At 44.7% G+C, this 20907-nt stretch overlaps 2 protein-coding genes across 6 annotated transcripts; one reads left to right on the top strand and one right to left on the bottom strand.

Annotated features, from left to right (window-relative positions):
• Positions 1–4009: 4009 nt before the first annotated feature.
• On the bottom strand, positions 4010–11376 carry FAM217B (family with sequence similarity 217 member B). Of its 5 annotated transcripts, none has more exons than XM_055722279.1 (5): positions 11246–11376; positions 10029–10234; positions 8749–8860; positions 8562–8647; positions 4010–8157 (listed from the first exon to the last, which is right to left on the bottom strand). In XM_055722279.1, exons 2-5 carry the CDS (start codon positions 10121–10123, stop codon positions 6966–6968), a joined length of 1485 nt encoding a protein of 494 aa, XP_055578254.1. In that variant the 5' UTR covers positions 10124–10234; positions 11246–11376; the 3' UTR covers positions 4010–6965. The 5 variants fall into 5 exon arrangements, with proteins under 5 accessions (XP_055578254.1, XP_055578255.1, XP_027669395.2 ...); XM_055722280.1 differs by having other exon boundaries at positions 8749–8854; XM_027813594.2 differs by lacking the exon at positions 11246–11376 and having other exon boundaries at positions 8749–8854; positions 10034–11231.
• A 558-nt stretch (positions 11377–11934) lies between these two features.
• PPP1R3D (protein phosphatase 1 regulatory subunit 3D) lies at positions 11935–16884 on the top strand. Its single transcript, XM_027813533.2, has one exon. The coding sequence runs from the start codon at positions 12240–12242 to the stop codon at positions 13161–13163; it is 924 nt and encodes a 307-aa protein (XP_027669334.2). The 5' UTR covers positions 11935–12239; the 3' UTR covers positions 13164–16884.
• The last annotated feature ends 4023 nt before the right edge of the window (positions 16885–20907 follow it).

Genomic DNA, 20907 nt, shown 5'->3' with positions numbered 1-20907 from the left:
AAATCTTTCACTGTGAAGGGGTGTGACTACTCAAACTGCTGTTAACTCACAGGTAACTTGCACACATCCTCCCAGTTCTCACTGCTTCCATGGGGAAGCTCGTGCTTGCATGGCTCGTGCCACCAAACGCTTCCAGTGGCAATTCACAGATGAGACAGAGCTCTGCCTGCACAGACCTGGGTGAAGGTCGGGCCTTTACCCCATGACCTTTTCCTATAGAAACAAAATACTTACCAATGTGCCGTGGTTATAAACCTGCCGGGCAATGGGGGTTCACCAGTAATGCCTTAGAGCTACTCTGTAAAGCTGTAAATCACACAGGGAAAACCTCTGTCACATAACAACAGTAAGCAAGGCTTTAACTCAGCACTTGCACATAGTATTTATTGGTTTTGTTCCAGGTTCAGCTCTGCTGGACCCCCTGAACGAGCTGCTTTGCCCTCCATGTAGGTGTAGCCACTTTTAATTGTATTGGAAGCTTTAACTGTGCACCCACACTGCTCCTGCACAGCGATGGCTCAGACCATACCCCTTCCAGCCCCGGGCATGAACCCCACAGAAACACTCGTGGAAACACCACCTTGTTACAGGGGGGGGGTCAGCAACCCAGCCAGGCCAACACTGGGCAGGGGTCACCACCCTGCTGTCCCTAGCTGGGGTAGTGGCAGGCTGGCTCCTGGCAGCCCCCTGTGAGACCCCTATGCTAGGACAGTGGCTGTGGCAGTGGGGCCAGGCTGGGCTGTGTGTGCACTGGAAGCGTGGCACCCCAGCTGGTACCCCCTCCAGCTGGTACCCCCCCCCCTGCCCCCGCAGCTGCTGCCTCTCATCAGACAATTAAAAAAATAGTAGTGGAGTGTTGTTTCTTGAAAACTGCAGTGACTGAAGGCCAAGCTCCATCCCTCCTGCGGTGGCTTTTTCAGTCCGTCTGCACCTGCCACTTCCAGCATTGCACAAACCAAACGTGCCACTCCTGCAGTTTTATGACCCTTCCACAGCTTGAAGAAAACATGCAGCTTTCCTTAACGGTTACTTGGAAATGCCATTTCTTAGTAACTTCACGGTTGTTTGGAAAAAATGCAAACATGTAACTTTTTATTTAATGGGAGCTATTTTTATCTGCCACACCCAGCAGCACTACTTTTATATCGTTTTGAACCAAGAACAAGTTTTGTAAAAGCTAACTTGACAAGGGGTATAAACACCAGACTGTCCTGTCCAACCCCAAAACCACCAGGCAAGCATGAACTTACATACCCGAAGCTGAACTTACCACCCAGAGCTTGTGAAAAATACATTTTAAATAAAGCTGCATAAAGAAGCAGGTAATGAAAAATTAAGACTTGTAAAAACCATGTAAAAAGAAGACTGAGTGACAGAGAGTGGGGACAAGTCCTGGCTTCTGTGAAAACTATTTTTACAGCATTTTCCATTCTCCTGTATTGCTTTTATGGACACAAGGAGGTTTATTCTTGTTTAGAACTGGAAAGTAATTAGTTTAGTGTTCTGGAAATTGTGAAAGGAAGACTTAGGGAGGAACTGTTCTTCTGTTCAGGGAAGAAGAAAAGCAATAGATCACAGAATCATCATGTCAAAAAAGTCTCTCTTTCATTTAAGTAACAGTGAGCGTGTGGAGAAAGGCAAGCAGATGACCTTCCAAGATTCCATCTTTAACAGGACAAAATAACAGTAACAGGCTTAACAGCAGCAAAGGATGGGATGATTTAGACATCAGGAAAACCTCAAACAGCAGGAATGTTCTGATTGTAAAATTCTCTGTGAGATATGCTTCATATTCCAATGCTTCATATAAAATTACAAAAATGGCAAAGCAAAGGTATTTTCAGCAATGAGAAATAGAATTTTCTTCCCTCTGAATCTCTCCCCCTTCATTTTCATCTTGATTAGTCTCAGCTGAACATATGAACACCCCGTGTGTGAAATGAAGTTAAACATACTTTATCCACCTATACTAGCAATGTGAGAATAGGGTTCTCTGCAAGCATCTACCCACACATCTCTGCTGTTCTTTGGATCCTATTCTTAGTGTCCATTCTGTGTTCCAACTCTCATTCTGTGACCATTCAGTGTCCTAGGGATTGTAACAGAGGATGTGAAATTCACTGATTATTGCCTTTAAACAGAAAGGTACGAATATGATGAAGTAAGTTTTTCCTGATGATTTCATATATATATGATTATATTCATGTATTATATTTCATATATTAACACAGCCATTACAGAAGCGATTGCTGCGTGGCATAGAAATAATCATACAGCTTTAACTACCTAACCTGGCCATTAGCAGCAATACAGCTGAGATACGCTGAGCTACAAGCTCTATCCTACACTGCAGTAAAGAAATTTTCTACAAGAAAAATTCAGAGCTGCTGCCTTGTAGATAATGAAAAAAAATACAACTGAGTAAGAAATAGGTAGTATCTCACTTTTAATGTAGTAAATATACAGTAACTTTGAATTACAAGATCACTTTCCAATGAAATTACTAGCAAAAATATCCACAAAAAGTTCAAGTAAATAAGAATACATGATTACCAACATCAAAAGCTGGCTGCAAATTCTCAGTCGAGTTCCAGCCTTCCCAGACAGAGTGGTCTGTTTAATAATTTTTCAGAAGAAAACCCACTAATGCCAATGGGAGCAACAAAGGCTCAATACCTTTAAAATAAGGCAAAAAATAGTACAATGTAAGCAATTTCATACTGCGGAAATTCCAACTGTATCAGCTCAAAAAAAAGGTATTGCATACTGACTAAAAAAAAGGTCTGTCAAAATACTCTCAAAACTTCTAACAAGATCCTTTAAATAGCAAATACAAGATAAAGTTACCTCGAACAACCGTAAATGAAACCCAGCAAGGCCAAAGCAATAATGGGATTATGGTGTAATTAAGCACTCTGGAGTCAAAGACAACAGTTTAGTCCCATGAAATGAAGAAGCGTCACCACCCTGTGCGCGTTACAGCCCTGCTCCATCCCGCTGGGCGCGGGCAGCAGCATGCACAGAGGGGCACTGGCACTGGCAGCACGAGGCTGCAGGGGGGCAGCTGTGGCCCCAGCCCACTGGGAGAGGGGCTGCAGTGGGAGGTGACAGCTCCCTGCTTCTGGCAACTCACCTGCTCTAAACTCAGCTCTCAGAACCAATACCGCTGAGCCTTTTTGCCTCCGTGAGAAGCACTGTCACTCCAGGACCATGAATTTGTACCAGCAAACGTAATCTCTCATTTGGAAAGAAAAACAGGGTCTACCTCATCAGCCTTAACAAGCGGCCACCCCAGGACTGAGGGTACTGAACCAGCAGTATGGATTGATTTGAGTCTTCCTCGAGGAAGATGTGAAGCCCCTCTTCCCAGAATAGCATGCATTGCTCACGCAATGATAACCCCTCTATGGAGCACAAATTCGGAGTAATGGCAGCAGCTCGATACCTGTACTGCGAACAGAATGGGGAGCCGAAGGCATGGTGAGGAAACTTCACACCTGCTGTACGTAACTGAAAGCTACCACAGGGTGCAAGGAGGTGCAGGGAAGGTAAAACTCTAACTGACCACATTTCACTGCAGAGATGCAAGTAATGGAGAAAAAGTAAGTATGTCAAGAGAAAACAAATATTGTTTTAAATTCTTTGTGCTATGCATTTAAAATGCAGTTTAGCATTACTATGGAAAAGTTTATACATATGGGAGTAAACCTGTTTCTTCACATCTTTGTACAGGGTAATTTCACTGAAAACAACAGTTATTCAAAGTTTATACTAGTATAACCGAAGTAGAATCTGACTATTTATTTAAAATGCAACCTGAGCATATTTGTTCTGTAGGTAGTACTGCAGAACATTAAACCTTTAAATTATCTAGACAAAATATATATCACTCTATTTAAGTATGTCACATTACGGTAAACTTCAAGAAGCATCGCCAATGCTAGGCTTACACACACGTACGATCATTCTGCTAAACACAGGGGAAAATATAAATAGCCACACACAACACTGCTGGGGAAGTATTTTAATTCCAAACTGAATGTATTTCATGGAATAAACTTTTCTGCTATATTCAGAAGTGCTTCAGAAGACAATATCCATCAATACAAAATGAGGGAAAAATAAACCATAGTCCTCTTCGTAAAAGGAGCTCTTTTTATCTATAGGCCCAGAACATTGTCAAGTTGAACTGGAAGCAAAAGTGCTGCAGGAATAAGATCCAACCCTTACAAGTCTGCTGATGCCAAGGGCTGTTTGATGAGGTATACACAGAAACTCTATTTCTGTATGTGAACAAAGACAAGTAATAAGTACCAACTCAATGAGCGAAAATTACTTGTGCGATTATCATACGAAACAAACTTATCAGATCACAGCCAAAGCTTAATGATGAACAAGTACTCAGACTTAATTTAAGTGGCACCACCATCTCCACCTGTTTAACTTTTGAGTCTCCAACAACAGATCGATGTCCACCAGATCACAGGCACTACATTAAACCAAAACTTTCCTCTATCTTTTGCGAAAAAAACTTTGCTCAGTGCCAATCCCCTTTGCTCTTTTCAAAGCTGACTGAAACACTGTTTACTCTTTAAGAAGTGATCATGCAAAATGGGCCTGTATCTACCTTCCTTATAACCCTAGGAAAGCGTCAGTATAGAGTAACATCTCAGAGGAAAATTTAGCATACACTAATATTCAGTGCTGTAATAACACACTGAACTAATTACTGCATCTAATACAATTTGTTTCAAAAACCTGTTGTTCAATTGATCATTGGCTTGGTCCTGCTCACCTTGCTTTTCGTGCTTGTAATAGTGCACTAAAATAGTGTACCAAAATAGTGTGCTAAAGTAGTGCTTATTGGCAAAAGCAGTCCTACTAACTTTCATACTGTTAACGTGAATCAGGCAAACTTGACTAATAAAGGTTTGTAGAATTTGGCCAGAGCCTGAAATTCTAGCACTGGATGTAAGAACCTTTCATCTAAAAAAAGCTGAAATACATACTGAGTCCAGAACAAAACAGAAGGATGAAATGGCAACAATAGAATGTGCTGGTCTTCTGCAGCTGCTGGTGTTGAATGCCATCGCCTACCTTTCACCACATCTCTGACACAGCCAATTTATTTGATCTTCGAGCATGTCTGATTAAGTTTCACTTTAATTGCATAGAGCTGAATGTACATGCAACTACAATTCATTTTAACTGTAACTTCACAAATACTGAATATGGAACTATAATACCGTATATTATATGTTTCCTTTATCAATTTAAAATTTCACATTTGGTCTCCAGTAGACTAGGAAAAAAAACACTAAAAATATTTCTTAAACTATTCCTGAGCAATGTTTGTATGTACTGTAAAATACACCAGTTTATTACTACATTTATTAATCTTCTCACATTTTAAACTACATATAAATCCATGCTTTGAAATTTTACAAAGCTGAAGATCCAGTAGGCACAATGAAAGAATAGAAACAGCTAAGCATCTTTAAAACTAAGATGAGATCAACAAGAGAAGTGCAATTTAACTATATACATAATGTACTCTTTAGTATTTGCTACTTTTTCATTTTCTGTCACAATGTGAAGAATCCACCTGTAAAATCTGGTCCACCAGACCTCAGCTCACTTCTCGTGAACAGTTCACTGTGATGATGGCTGAGGAGGAAGTTAGTGCTGCTCAGTATTTCACTTTAAAGTACAAAACATTCTCTAGATTTTTATCTTAACAAGATCACGTCCCCAGCTGCTGTGATTGATGATGAACTGACACCTGAACACTCACTGACCTATCCTTCACATTCTCTTGTATCTCACAGACACAAGAAAAAACAGAGGGTCCCAGGACAGGACCCAGTCCTGGCTGCACAGTTTCTTTCTGCAGGGTATTTCCCCGCATCGCTTCACTAAACTTTGAAACAATTGCAAGCTAACTGAAGTAGACTGGACCACGGAATAAGTAATAGTCATCTTGGGTGACTGAAAATAGGTATCTTTCATATCAAAATATATCTTTACTTGAACTTACAGTAATTGCCTTTAAATCCATCCTCTAAAAGTCTATTTTTTATGTTTTGAGAAGCTACAAGTTCTGTAAATTAGGCCCCGGAGTCTCTAGTAATACCCTCATTTTGCGTTAGTCATATATATCCGTGTGCAATTTGAAATCTGGTCATTTCCTCTAAACAACAAAAAGCATCGAGGCTTACTGAACTTCAAGAAAAAGCTGTCTGTAAACACAGTGAAGGTTTCTGGGTATAAAAATATGCATTCCATTTTCTTAGTCGGTCACTATTGAAGCTGTGTGCTCCCTAATAATTATTTGTCTTAAAAAGAATCCTTTCTGCATTAAAATATTTCATAGCATTATCTCCATTCTTCTTCTTATCAAAAAATAGTATCTAATTCATCAAAAAAAATTCCAATTAATCATCTTCTGTGAAGAATCAGATTGCCTTTGCATAGATAAGCACGCGCCATTATTTTATAAAAACAGTGGAGGCCTTTTCCATCAGAAAACACCACCATCACACCTGTCTCGCAAAACAGCACATCTGTTCAAGAAAAAGAGCATGGATTCTATTCACTCAACCACACCAAGGTAACCATAAGAAACACCACAGACTTCAAGGGACTTCAACTGGTACAAACAGGAGGACATATTATAATTATGTATTTCTCTGAACTTTCATACTCTGCTGTCCTTATCTTCATTAAGCATTGTAAATGTTTTTGAGGAAAGACCAATGGAAGACACTTGCCTTCAGGTAAAAGATTTCCTGCTGGCCTTGCTGGCTTAAGATCAAATATATCGAGATGAACAGTGCTGACTTAGAACCATGCATCAAGAACATATTTTCCTAGGATCTTCCTATGAAGAAAACACGACCCTTCTGCATTGGCCAGATGCTTTCTAGAGGTCAAGAAGCATCAATATTTACTAATTAATTTTTTCTTCACTTGAATTTGTGTGACATTTGCTTTATGCCATTTGTTTTTATTTTCCTGTCCCCTGTTGGTTTTTTAGGAGGAACGTAATTGTTGGCATTGCCATTTTTCTTTGGATTTGTGCATGTGTATGTTTTTAAGCCTTTGATGGGAGCAGCTGAACCATGAAATACTGGGGTTTGCTTAGGGGGTCTGATATTACCCATGCTTTGAATTTTAGAATTGTTCTCAGCAGGCTGCATGTTGAAAAGCTGTTGCTTTGCAGTTGGGGTTTTTTTCAGTTCGCTCCTTACTTCACCAGATGGCCTCTGAGAAGACACTGCACATCCCATTCTCTCAGAAAGTTTCAAGGGACCTGGATGAGAATACAACTGGTGACTTTCTTCACAGAGTGAACTTCCCTTGTGACCCAAATAGCTTCTGGGCAGCTTTGTAACACCTTCTTGGGGAACCACTTGCTTGCTAGGCAAAGGACTGAGTAATGGTTTGCTTTTGCCAGGGCTTTTTAGGGTACGGATGGAGCCAGGAGCAGTCTGTGGCCTGGCTTTGGCTGCCTTTCCTTTCTCGTTCTGCACAGTCTGCATTTGCAGCCATTCCAGCTGCAAAAGGCGATCAATGTATTTCTCAAGGAATCCTGTTGGCTTTGGTCGAAATTCGGTTTTACCCTCTACATTAACAAAGACGGCCAGTTGCTTCAAGTCCCATGAGTTGAAAGGGGGTGGGAGGAAGTCCGGGTAGTAATATTCTGATTCTTTAAAACCCATATCAGGGACACGTTCCAAACAAACTGGATCAATTTCTTCAGCTCTGAGAATGAGTTCTGGCGGTGTGCAGGGAGATGGGAGAACGGGAATCCTTTCTGAATCAGAAAGGTCACTGGCACTATCATCTTCAGCATCTTCTTTAATAATTTGTACCGACTCAAAATCCAGAAACATTTCATCTACAGATGCTTCTTGCCATTTAGAAGTGCATGGACCACCCTCAGCAATGTGATCTTCATGATTCTTTTCCAACTGTTCTTTTTTACTGCAATAAAAATGATGCATTGGGACATCTTTAACCCTACAGAAGCTACCTTGTGTGCTGCCCTTTACGCTAGGAGGGATCCTGTGCAGAAGAGGTTCATTTTGCCTTCTTTCTGGGAGACTCCTCTTTGGTCCTTGTACTCTGTGCAGTGATGTGCAAATACCTGTGATCCTAAATAAAAAGAAAGATCGTATCCTATTAGAATGATTAATGTCTTTGGAACATCAGTCTACAAAGGTCTTGCTACCCCCTTCAAGGACAGGGATCTACATGAATGAAGTTAAAATTGGCATGGAAACTTGGTAATGAGGTAAAAATTATTATTTGCTGGCAGACGTAACACTGCCTACTACTGAGTTTTTGATCTATTTTATTCTGATTTTGCTTGAGAACTCACTAAGGCAGGATAGTGAGTTTTCATATTGATAACTTAAATTTGTTGTCCTCATAAATGCTGAATCCTGGGGCCAGTGAAGTCAAAGGCAAAACACAGAAGCCATGATTTCATCACAAGCATTTTACATACCAGTTTGAAATGACCACAAATTAAACAAATAATCTTAACATAAAACTACCTTTTTGACTGAGTATTGTCATCTAGCTGGTTTTTTCCCTTCTTAAAAATACTTGGTTGGTTACCATCTTGAGTGTTACAGGAAACCTGAAAAGATGTGAAAAAGTATGTGACATTATTAAGAAGCTGACATAAAGTGCGTGCCCTTTTTCTGTAAACAAAATAAACAAAAAACCCCAATTATTTACCTTTTCAATGGCACTTGATACATTTTTGCCTAATCTTCCAGAAGAAGACTTCACATGAGAAATTGGTTTATTTAGTCCTTTGGTGCTTGGATGGCTTTTTCCATTACTGTAACTAGCAAGAATTAAACAGAGTATCACATATAAATAGCAACATATGTGGTCGTCAGAATAGAAATACAATCAAAGTTTAGAGTGCAATTCAGTTTAAGAAAGAGCAAGAGTTGACTGCAAATCTTCTTAAGACTTGAAGTTCATCAGAACTATGCCATGGTCACTTTCTATTTATTATACTAATAACGCACTACTGTATTTTTAATACTACTAATGCAAAAGTGAGTAATTCAACCAGATGATATAATAATATAACTTAGCCCTTTTATAGAAGATCCTCTATCAGAGGATCCCAAAATTACTTTGGGGATAATAAATAGTTAATATTACAGACTACTTATTTAACTACTAATTTCTGTAATACCTGACACACGGTCCTACAGCAATTTAACAAAACTAATTATAAAGTACAATACGAAGGCCACTGCAAGCCAAATCTTGCTTGCCTTTCTCATCTGCATAGTCTCAACAACAAGTAAAGGATTATTCCTATGATGCTAAGGAGCGGAAGTGAGCAGGATGCATACAGTCTATTCTCAGGTGTTAATACAAACTGTTTCACAACAAAGGCACAAACAAAATTCACCATTTCATGTTGTAATGGGGTTGTGGAAAAATCAGAAGAAAAACTCACATGCAGCAAAAGTAATGGCATTACTGATTTGGACAGCTTGAAGATTTCTTCAATTAAATCATACATTCCTGTGTAAGCACACAGGACCATTACATCAGTGTATTCTGTACGAATTAGGAAACAGTGTTCGTTTTACAAACAAGAAATTTTACTGATTTTAAAAAGGAAAGCTTGAAAATTCATTTTAGAACAGAAATAAGCAAACCATGTCCTCCTAGTTTAAACTGGTTTGATTGCAGTGTGTTTAATTTGTCAGACCGTACATCTTGTTCACAGTTTTTATGTCAGAATAGTCAGATTTTCTTTTAAAAAACATGATTATGTTTTCATGCTTATGAAACAATGTATCTTGTGCCTCCAGCACCGATGCAGTCACATCTCTCGCTGTGACCTGCATGATCATACTGCACCATCACTTCTGTTGCTGCAGCTCAGGAAAGGGTGACAATCTGAACAGGACAGCCATGCCCTTACTGACTAATCTGCAGTATCTACAGATTTCTGTAACTAGAAAGAGAGAAGATAATTTCCTTACTTTACCATTCCTTTGTGGTTTTCATTGGTTTGGCTTTCCTTTTTCCGTGTCTCTCTGTGCAGCAATAAAGGATATTCCTGAATGCCCGGTCCCATTACTACCCTTTTTAGACGGTATCCGCAGCTTGACTTTTACATGGTCTTCAAACGACTCCAGTCTTTCAGGTTCGCCCGACAGAGAGCATCAAACACGGGCATCGCCACGGCCTAGGGATGCAGTGAACAAACACCGTGTGACCCCTCCCCACAGAACCGGGTTGTAAAGCAGCAAGATACCCATCACCGGCCGCTGACGCGCCCCGGACAGCACTGCCCCCGCCCAGCACCCGCGCCGTGGGAGCCAGCACCCCCCGCCCCAGCGCCCCGCGCCCTGCCGGTGCCGGGGGGAGCCGCGGCCCCGTCCCGGGGCTGGTCCCGGCGCGGCACGGCGGCCCCGGCAGCCCATGGGCGCCGCAAGCCACCGAGCTCCGGCCGTGAGGTTTGGGAAAAAAAGACAGTGGTGGGAACGTACAGGGAAACCCGAAAGGCAGCAGCTGGCAGCGCCGCGTTTCCGTGGGATGAGCCCTCAGCAGTTCGCTCCCCCTGCGCAGCACCACGCGCGCTGGCCGGAGCCGAGCATCACCCACGGGCGGCGGGTGCCCCGCTCCCCCCTCCCCCGGCCGGGTGCGGAGCCGCCGCCTCCGGGCCGCTGCCTGTGCCTGCCGGAAAACGCGCGCTTCCCACGTTCGCGCTGATTTTGTACCAAACACTCCCGATTTTTTTCTTTTTCCAAAGCAGACCTCTCGGTACTCGTGCATTCCTACTAAAAATGCTCAGAGCTGAATTCGTAGCATTTTTCCAGAAACTGCGCTCCCGCAGCGCGGGGCGTGCGCGCCGCTGCGCGCCCCCGCCCCCGCCCGCGCGCGTCCGCCGCTGCGCGCCCAAACCCAGCGCGCCCCGCTCCGCATCCCGGGTCGAGGGGGCGCCCGCTCCGGCGGGGTCCGGGGCCGGCACAACGGCCCCTCACGCTGCGCTCCGGGCCCCGGCCGGCGGCGGCTCTGCCCGGGCCGGACCCCGCTCCGCTCCCTCCCGGGATGCGCCAGCAGTTCCTGCCGCTGGCCGGCGCCGCGCTCCGCACGGACAGCGAGCGGAAGGCAGCGCGGTATATAACGCACCGCCCCCGCGCACCTGCTGCCTCGCCTCGCCTTCCCCCCGCCGCCCCCGGCCCCTGCCCCGTACCTGCCGGGCGCCTCAGGGCAGGCGGAGGGCAGCGGCGGCAGGCGGGAGCGCGCAGGCGGGAGCGCGCAGGCCGCGCGGCTCGCTGGGCGCGGGGTAGGGGCGGGCGGAGGCGGCCCCGCGCATGCGCCGCGGTGGGGGCAGGGGGCGGCGGGCGCCGCCGCGGGGCTGGGACGGGCAGGGACGGCGCCGTCGCCGGTCCCGCCGTGCCTGCGGCCATCGCTGGGCCGGGCCGGGCCCCGCCGCGGGGCGGAGGGGCGCTGCCCGGGGGATGTGGCCGGTAGAGGCCCCGGCCGCCGAGCCCTCCGTCCCCGGCCACAGTCCCGAGCCCGCCCCCGCGGACCCGCCCGAGAGCCCCCGCGGCCCGGCCAGCCCCTGCAGCAGCCCCGGGCTGGGCTCCGGCTCGCTGCCGCCCGACAGCCTGCAAGCGCTCCCCAGCAGCGGCAGCCCCCGCGAGTCGCCCAGCATCCAGTGTGACAGCCTGGAGTGCCCCTGCTGCGGCAGCGGCTCGGCGTCGCTCGGCGCCGGCGAGGACAGTCTGCAGGGCCCGCTCGCCGCCTGCCCGGGCCGAGGGTGCTCCGGGACGTGCCACAGCAACCCCGCGGCGTCGAGCCGCCTCTCCGACAGCCTCGAGTCCTCCCTGGCCCAGCACGACAGCCTCCAGTCGGTCTGCAGCCTGTGCGAGAGCTTCAGGTCCTCCAGCATCAACGGTGACAGCCTTGAATCCCTTTCCAGCCTGAGCAGTGGGTCCGCCAGCCAGTGAGCCCGCCTTCATCCCCCACACAGTGCGCTGGCCGCTGGGTCACTTCCACCTACGGTGAGAGCTTCCTGGTTTCTGCCCTTCCTCCGGACGGCTGCGTTGATTCTGGCTGCATCCAGTGCCGTAACCTCCAATATTTACTGTCGGTAGCCGCCATTCCCAAGTTACACGCTTCAGAGAGGCGGTGCTCACTGTTACCTGCAGTGTTAACGCTGGTTTTTTTGTCATCGGTTAAGAATGGAGGTACGTGGTCCTCGGAGGAATCCCAGCTACCTCTCTGACCTCTATCAGAACATGTTACGAGCTGAAGAAGCACGGGGACGCGGGCAGCAGCAGCCCCCAGCAGTCCACACAAGTAGCAGCAAGGCCCTTTGGAGCAGCACCCTGGCCAAGGGGGGCCCCCAGCCAAGTAAGCTTCAGAGCAGCACTTCCTCCAGCTGCGATCCCGCGCTACGGCCTATCATCCGCCGCCGAGCCAGATCTTTGCCTACATCACCCGAAAGAAGGAAGCGAGCAGCAGCACAGTGTCAAGTTCCCGGATGCCAGAGTCGTATAAACCGGGTGAGATTCGCTGATGCTTTGGGCTTGGAGCTTACTGAAGTGAAAGTCTTCCAGGCAGGGGAGGATCCATCGATCCCCTTGCATGTCCTTTCCAGGCTCTCCATAAACTCAGACCTCTGGTGCGGTAGCTCAGACTTGGAGTTTTCTATGCAGTGCTTGGTCCCCGACTTCCAGCAGCCTGCGGACAGTATGGATTTCTCCTCCCGACTTCAGGAGCAACAGGTGTGTCTCGAACGAGTGACCAGCTCAGACCTGGGGCTCAGTGGCACCATCCAGGTTCGCAATATTGCTTTTGAGAAGCAAGTATCTGTGCGATACACCTTTAACCAGTGGAAAAGCCTCCATGAAGTGTGTGCTCATTGGCGCAGTAGCATCCCTGAGAAAAACGGGCAAGATCAGGTTGATGTTTTCACTTTCTTTCTCCCTGTGCCTCCTTTCCTCCTTCAGCTGTGCTCTGTAGTCCAGTTTGCAGCAAGGTACCAAGTCAACGGCCAGGAGTACTGGGATAACAACAGAGGCAAAAACTACACTTTAACCTGCCGGATTCACCCCCTTAAGATGCCTAGGGAATGTGAGGAGAGCTGGATCCACTTCATCTGAGCCAAGGATGTGGACGCAGAGCAGCTCGTCAGTAGTCTCGGTGGCCCTCTCTTCCTTGGCATGGCTCTCTGCTCCCATGGCAGCAGTCTCCCTTTTTGAAACCTGCCAAACCTGCCAAAGTGTTCCAGGGTAGCGAAGTAGCCAATGACCCGAACAAACTGTTCTAAACCTTTCAGAAAGTAAAAAGGGCCAAAATGTGTATTGAGTTACATCTGCTGGAAGCTCATGTGATTTCTTGTAGTGTATATGAGCTGTTGCAGGATGATTCCAGGGGATGCTGTCAGACTACCTGAGAGAAAAACAGGACCTTTCATGTTGCTAGGAATGTTCTAGGTTGCATAGAATATTTGTGATTGTTTCCTAAATGGACAGTGTGGCTTTACTGGTTGCGTTTCTAATTTTGTTTATATTATCTCACTAAGTCTGGGCACTATTCCATTTATGCATAATTTAGATGGCAGACACTGTGGGGAGTGCTTGTATTTATATATATATATACAAAACCTAGGACTGTAATCACGTTAAATGTTTCCTTTAATATTTGAGTTAGAAATTAAATGTTATTACAAGCAGAACATACATGAAAATGTGCCATCAGCCCCGTTTCCCTTAAGAAAAGGCACTTTTTTTTTTTTAATCTCCAGTGTTTGCAATAGGCAGCAGGAATGATTGTTACTGAAGTGTGTGTAAGGCAGATCTTCACGGGGAAGTTCTCATCTTTTTGAGGTGATGCACAAGTAGGCTTTTTCTCTGTGTAGTGGTACAGGAATTGTCCTTTCCTTGTGCACCTGTTTTTCCTAAGGGAAACTAGAGCAGTTTTGCATCTGTGTTGCAATTGCAATTGAAGATCTCGAAGCACTGTATCAATGCTAATGACTTTACCACTGTTACTGGTAAATATATAAATCAAGACATTGATATGAGATAGATACATTTATTTAAAAAACAAATAAATAGACAGTACAAGGAGCTGGTTACAGAGCCCCGGAATAGCATGCCAGAACCCTGAACGATGACTCCCTGTTCCCCAGCGTCCCAGTGCTACTGCAGTAGTATGTTTGAATTCTTTAATCAACTACTTCTCATTATAAACCAGTTGAACTCCAAGAAAAGTTCATGGTAAAAGCAAAATCATGGTTTTACTGGTAAACTGATACTTAGACCCATAAACAGAATCCCTTCTGCAGCAGGGAGAGCACAGTAACACTAAGTGCAGTCTGCCCATGCTTCTTGCTCTACTACTTTAATTTTGTGGTTTTAGTGTGATTTAAGATTGGCAACAGGCTTAAATCTAACAAGTAAAATATTCTCCATTATTTTTTTCATACATATTCATAAGTGCATGGAAAGTTTAGCTTTATATGTGTAGCATAAATTTTCAAAACTGGCTGATTGGATGTATTGGAAGAGCTGCTTTTTAGGCCTATACCGTGAAAATCAGGCCACTTACCTGGGCATCTTATTTTGGATTGCTGCTTATGCATCAAAATCACGAGTTGTTCTTAAAATCACCATTGTAAGCAACCCACAGCCAAGTATATATCAGTCAAAAAAGCCTAGTATTTCTGGAAGTGCAGAAACCCCAAGAAAATTCATGTGTCTGGCAACTTAATGTTACTCCTTATTTGTGATACCCATTTAGCAAAGCTGGGGTTTCACATGAAGAAGCTGCCTCGTTCCATTAGTCTTTGGCTTTCAAAGGAACGGAAATCATTAATGATTCTGTGAGCTGCAGAGCACCTCTTGCAGAGTACTGAGAAAATTCAATCCTGTTTGAAACCACTGAGAACTGACCGTGTAGTTTCCTTTAACTTTGTATTGGAGTACTGTTGAGGTTGAACGAAGTTGAAATTGTTTTGAAGGAGTAGGTGAGGCTGAGGTGCGATTGCCAGCTACAAAGAGTGCTGTCTCCTTTCAATCCGCCTGCTTTACTTTCTGTATCTGGGTTAGAGGAGTGACCATTGCCAATGTAGCAGCAGCTCTTGTCTCCTAGAAAAATCAATGCAGGGAACTGGAAGACTAGTCTTCCTCATATGGCACAAAAAATGAGAGCTCTGTAAGAAGGGGCACTGCCTAATTAATTGTAAGGCTTTATTGCCTCCTCTGGTGGGCTTCTTATGGTTAAATGACATATGACAATACAGGACATAATATATCTGAACTAGTCAACATAGAGTCTTCATAGTCAATGGAGATGTTTTTCCTACGGTTAGCAGACTACCTGCGGTGTGAAACACTGCATCATCTCTGCTGAGTGCAGAGAGAACGCTGCAGGACTAGTTCTGCCATACTGAAATTCTCAGCATTCGTGCAGATTGTGCCAAATTATGCCAGTCTGTAGGTATCAAGTTAGATGAGCTGAAACACACCTTCAGTGACTGCAGAAGAATCTTTCTTGGCGTGAATTGAAATTGCATACCCTTACTTTTGTGAAACACTCACTTAAGGAATTTCATTAATTTTTATCTAGTATTGTTAAAGTCCATATAAGCAAAGTTTTATGTACTCGTCAGCAAAGTAAAAAGAAGACAAACACATGCACAGAAGCACTTGTGCTGAATAACTTGCACTATTTTAAAATATTGTTCCCCTCCCAAACTACTGTATTTCTTCCATCAGCAAAACCAAGGCTTCACCTTTCAGCACACCATAAAAAATCCTATTGTTACCAGACTGGTATTTGACACTGGTTTACAATGGACATTGCTGGAGCCCAACACAGTACTTGGCTTCCTGGCAGAAAGGTGCTGTTGCTGTCTTCTGGGAGGGACTTTGTCATGTGCCAGCAAATGTCAAATCTGAGTGGTGTTGCAGGCCGGGATAGATTATGTAAAGCTGAGGCTGTCAGTTTAAAGGTTAACGTCATGTATACAGTGTAGGAGAGAGGTGAGAAATGAATGTCTCAGTGATGTGAGTTTGGCTTGTATTGTCTTCCTTCCACAACCCCTCAGGGTATTTGCATGTGCAAAATCTTGAATACTGAAGTATTATTCCAAGTTTGCCTTTTGTCTTTGCTTGTCTTGCACTGCTGGAGAATAATTGACAGTAGCTGTTACTAAAGCAGCTGTTGTGGCTGACTGTGGGTCAAGCAGGCCTTCCTCGTAATGGACCTGTGGGTGATCTCTGGGTTAAGCTGTTAAAACATTCTGGTATCTGTCACATGTAAGATGAAATTTGCACTTAACGTTTTCCTGTCACATTCAGTAGTGATTCTAGGTGACAAAAAGGGGATTAAGCCATTAAGTAGTGGTAATAAGTCGTGAAGATAAGCTTATGACCACCGTTATAAATTCTCAGGACAATTTGACTGCTTGCACTGTGTTCAAAGTGAGCACTTCTGTTATAATGAGGATTTTGTAAAAGTGAATTCCTCACAAGGGTTATTTGCCATATAATGCACTTTTAAAAACTTGTATTTATTATAGTGATGCAATAAATGAATGAGCAGTCCACAGTTTCAAGGTTCTTTCAAGCATGTTTTTAAAAAATACATATGGAATCCATGTAAATGAATAGGTGTTGTCTTTCCTGATGAAATGTCTTCTCGAGAATAAAGTACATTACACAGTGTATCAGTAAAGCACATACATTAGACAAAAGGTCATTTTGTTTTAGTGGAGAGTTGTATGGTTGCAAAGTGCTTAATTCATTTAAAAAAACAGTAATAAAACTATGGCTATTGTAATACAAAAGACTGTAATAAAAGCTTTTCATAATTTTATGTTGGTTTTGTCAATGGTATGTACTCCTGTTAATGTTTAAGAAAATTCATGAAGCAACTTAGTGCTGAATTGTTACTTCCAGAGCAACATACTCAGGAAAGTAAGGTGAGTTCAAGTTGCTAGAAAATGAACAGCACTTGATAAAAATACAGTGGTTAGTCTATACAGCTGCAAAAATGATCAGGCTGCCACTTCTTACATGGAATTTGCTTCCATTTCACATCAAGAGTTCTGCACAAGCAGCACCTGCAGGATTAAGATACAATGGGGAAAAAAACCAAACAAACAAACCAACACTGCCAACTGATTCTAATATGGTTTCTTGGAGAAGAAGAGAAAGGGGTTTTCTAACAGCACTTTCCAAAGCTGTGCTAGACTGTACTTGACACGTTAATTTCTGAGCCCCACAGTTGTGTTATTCTATCTTGCATTTGTTCTTTCAGTTTTCATTGCTGCAGTCTATCCTCCCAAACCATGTTCTTTTCACTCAAAGGTTTCTCAAAAATGTATCTGGCTACACATGGTATGTTGAGATGTCCATCTCTGCAGTAACTGATTTGTCTTGAAATGCATCTCCAGCAGTGTCAAGTATTTATTTGATACAGTTCAAGATGTGAATAAACTGTTGCCAGGTTTCTTCTAAAGCAAAATCGGAGACATTTAACTAGAAGATATATATTACCAATTACTTTTTAATCAGTGTTAATAACCTCAACACTGCATTATCAAAGTTGTTTAGGGGAAAGACGATTATTGCAAATCACAATTTAAATGTATGGGATGTCTATATTACACTAAGTTGCTTCAGAATGTCAATGTCAATTTCTATTACAAAGTATACCAATTACGTGTTATAAATATATGCATGCAGACCTATAAAGGAGAGTGCTTTTAGAAAGCATGATGTTATAATACCTTATCTTTATGACTCTTGGTTTTCCATTTTCCTACACTACTGATCTAAATCGGAACTAGCAGTAGTAACACCTTAACTGTCGTAACTTTACCCAATAAAATAGAGTATTAAGAATCACCTGGAAATAAATACAGCAGCCACAGTGTCACCTAGCCAGGAGACCAGCAAAGGATAGAGATAGTGGTCTTTGATTTTAACATATCTCTTGAAAACAATGTGAATTTGCTTGAGCCTCATGGGTGGGGATGTGTGTAAGAGTATTTAAGAGAAGGACTGACTTTTGCTGTGAACATCCAACCATCAGGTTTATTTTACAGATAGCATTATTTTTAATGTAGGTGTTATTTTTACATTTGGCTTCAAATTCATAGTTTCTTTGCATATATCTTACAAACACAAAAAATTAAATTCCAGCTTGTACTGAGTAATATGCTAACAGTCAATCGTAACTGCAGTACTTAATTTAGTGTCTCATCAGTGCTCACAACAATTTTGTATGTACGTTACAAGCATTGCCTGGTAAAGCCACAGAGCAGCAAGTCTAAATGATTAGTCATTTGTCAACAAGAGTGTAATGTCAGCGCTGACTTCTTTCCTGATTAGGCTTTCTCCCTCAGATCTGCAGCTGTATCAGCTGACACTTGGTATTAAAACTGTTGGCATCAACGCTTCTGACCCTTTAGTTCTACATACAACGACAGCTTGTTCCAATCTGTGCAATGCATAACTTAATGAAAATTCTGCTTTCTGCTGACCTCCCTTCTGCTAAACCAAACAGAATGTGAGCAATCTGGTCAAGTGGAAGGTATCCCTGCCCATGGCAAGGGGATTGGACTAGATGATTGTTAAGGTTCCCTCTAACACAAAACTATTCTATGATTCTAAAATAGGCATTAGGGGATGTTTATTTCTGTCTGTTTGACACCAATCATGTCAGTGTACCTGGTGCAGGAGGGAAAGTGTATGATCCACTTCTCCCAGACTTCATGACTCACTTTTCTTTCACTCTAGAATGAGTAGGGCTGTTTTCTTTACAAGATCTGAAAATCTGGAAATAGTCTAAGCCTGTGTTGATGCTAATTCAGTTTTTACAGAAAATTTTGGATGCTCCAGGTTCCTCATGGAAAGTTTTGTCCCTAGTAGGTTTCTCAGTAAAGCTGTACTTCTACAGATCTGTTTCAGATCACCCACTGCTTTCTACTAAAGCATCCCAAGAACAAATGTGACAGCAGCTAATGCTGCAGTTAATCCCTTGAACTGAGCATGCCTCCTGCAAAATGCTCAGCACTACTCACGCCCATGGGATCAAATCCTCAGTGGAGAGGATCCAAGTCTCATACCACTTGTCATTTTCTTGAATTACAGTGACATCTGGTGGTACTTTAAATACTTCCTGTACAGCTTTTTTACCTTTTATAGTATTTTGTTTTCTTATTTTAGGAAGTCAGTGGTGGTACTTACAATTGCTGCAGGTTTGCCTACTGTGAAAGGTGGTTGGTCTCCTCCATGTTCCCCTACTGCTTATTCTGGGTATGAATAGAGATGCCTCCTGATACTCCATTGGAATAATACAAAAGATTCATGCTGAACGTTAACACCTGTATTTGTGATACAGGTGATAGATACACCAGTATCACACCAATACTAGTAAAGCCCCACTCTGGAACGGCTGGATTTCATTTGAACACCTTACCCAGTTCCCTCTGATGAAGAGCACAGAAGCCAGCAGGTCCGTGTCCGCGTTGCTGTATCAGCCCTGCCTACTCGGGCACTTGGTGGTGGTGGAAATGTTGCTGAATTAAGCATACTATTGAATTATGCTGGTTTAGCAACCTCGTGCCCCCTAACTTCTGCCTACACTATGCACTGAAATTAACATTCTACGTACTGGTTATCAGTAACGACAACCTGTAACGCAGAACGGAGCAGCAGCGGGCCCGCGTAAGCAGGTGCTTGGCTACCGTGGCTACTGCACACCGCTGGCACCGCACCGCCGAGCCCCGTTCCCGCTCCTCCTGCGGGCCCCGGTGCTGGGGCTGCGGCAGCTCCCGCTCGGCACGGCAGGCAGGGGCGCTGGGCAGGCAGGGGCGCTGGGCAGGCAGCGGGGCTCTCACAGCCATCAGGGCGGCTGCAGCACGTCCGAGCGGCGCCAGATCTCCCGGCCGCAGGAGGCGCCAGCGCAGCCGAAGACGGCTCCTGGCGGCCCGGCCCTGAGGGGGCTCCCAGGCGGCTCCCCGCGGCCCGGCCCTGAGGGGGCTCCCCGTGGCCTGGCCGAGGCACCCCTGCTCCCACCCCGCTGCAAAACCGCCTCGCCCCGCGCCGCCCCCTCCGCGGCAGCTGACCGGCTAGGTGAGGCCGCCACAGGTGCGGAGAGAGGAGAAGCCTCTGCGCGGGGATGCCTGACGGTAAGGGAAACCCGCCTTGCGACCCGCGCCTGCGGTGGCGATTGGCCCGTATGCCGGCCGCGCGGGCAGTGATTGGCTGGAGACTACCGGCGCTGGAAGTGATTGGTCGGCGGGAAGCGGTGCCTTGGTGTGCCGCGGCGGTCAGGTGAGGGGCGCCATGCTGGGGGGCTTCGCCGCCGACCCCCCGCGGCCAGCAGCTCTGCCGGCGCTGAGGTGGCTGGTGGCACGGGGGTGCGGGGCCTTTGCCTCCCAGTAACAAAGTTCTTGAGGGAAGTGCTAGCCACTGCGTGGGCGGAGGTCTTCCCCCCTGGTCGAAAGGAGGCACACAGAAGGGGATTCATGTTTTCTCTGGCATGTCTGACTAGGACAGAGGAAAGAGGCCTGTGAGGTGATAGCCAGGCTGCAGTGGAGGCTGCTGCATTCTTTTCTTGGAAAAATGATTAAAACAATTCTCTAAATTTGTTACTTTTGTATTACTTAGGAGTACAGAAATTACTGCTGTGTGTTCCCGGTTGCTTGTTCTTCCTATTTTTAATGATTATTTCCATTTGTTTTGTCTAGTTCTGTGATATCTGGGAAACCAAAAGTGCCTGTGGCACATTGGGCAATATAGATTAATTTATACAAAGCATAAAGAGTTTGTTGGGTTTTTTTAATACATTGACTCTCAAAAGAAGATACTTAGGTCAGCTTTTGAGTAT

The sequence above is a fragment of the Falco cherrug genome, chromosome 10, assembly GCF_023634085.1.
Source record: "Falco cherrug isolate bFalChe1 chromosome 10, bFalChe1.pri, whole genome shotgun sequence".
Lineage (NCBI taxonomy): Eukaryota > Metazoa > Chordata > Aves > Falconiformes > Falconidae > Falco > Falco cherrug.
The sequence above is the reverse complement of the archived record's forward strand: the minus strand, read 5'-3'. Positions and strand labels throughout refer to the sequence as shown.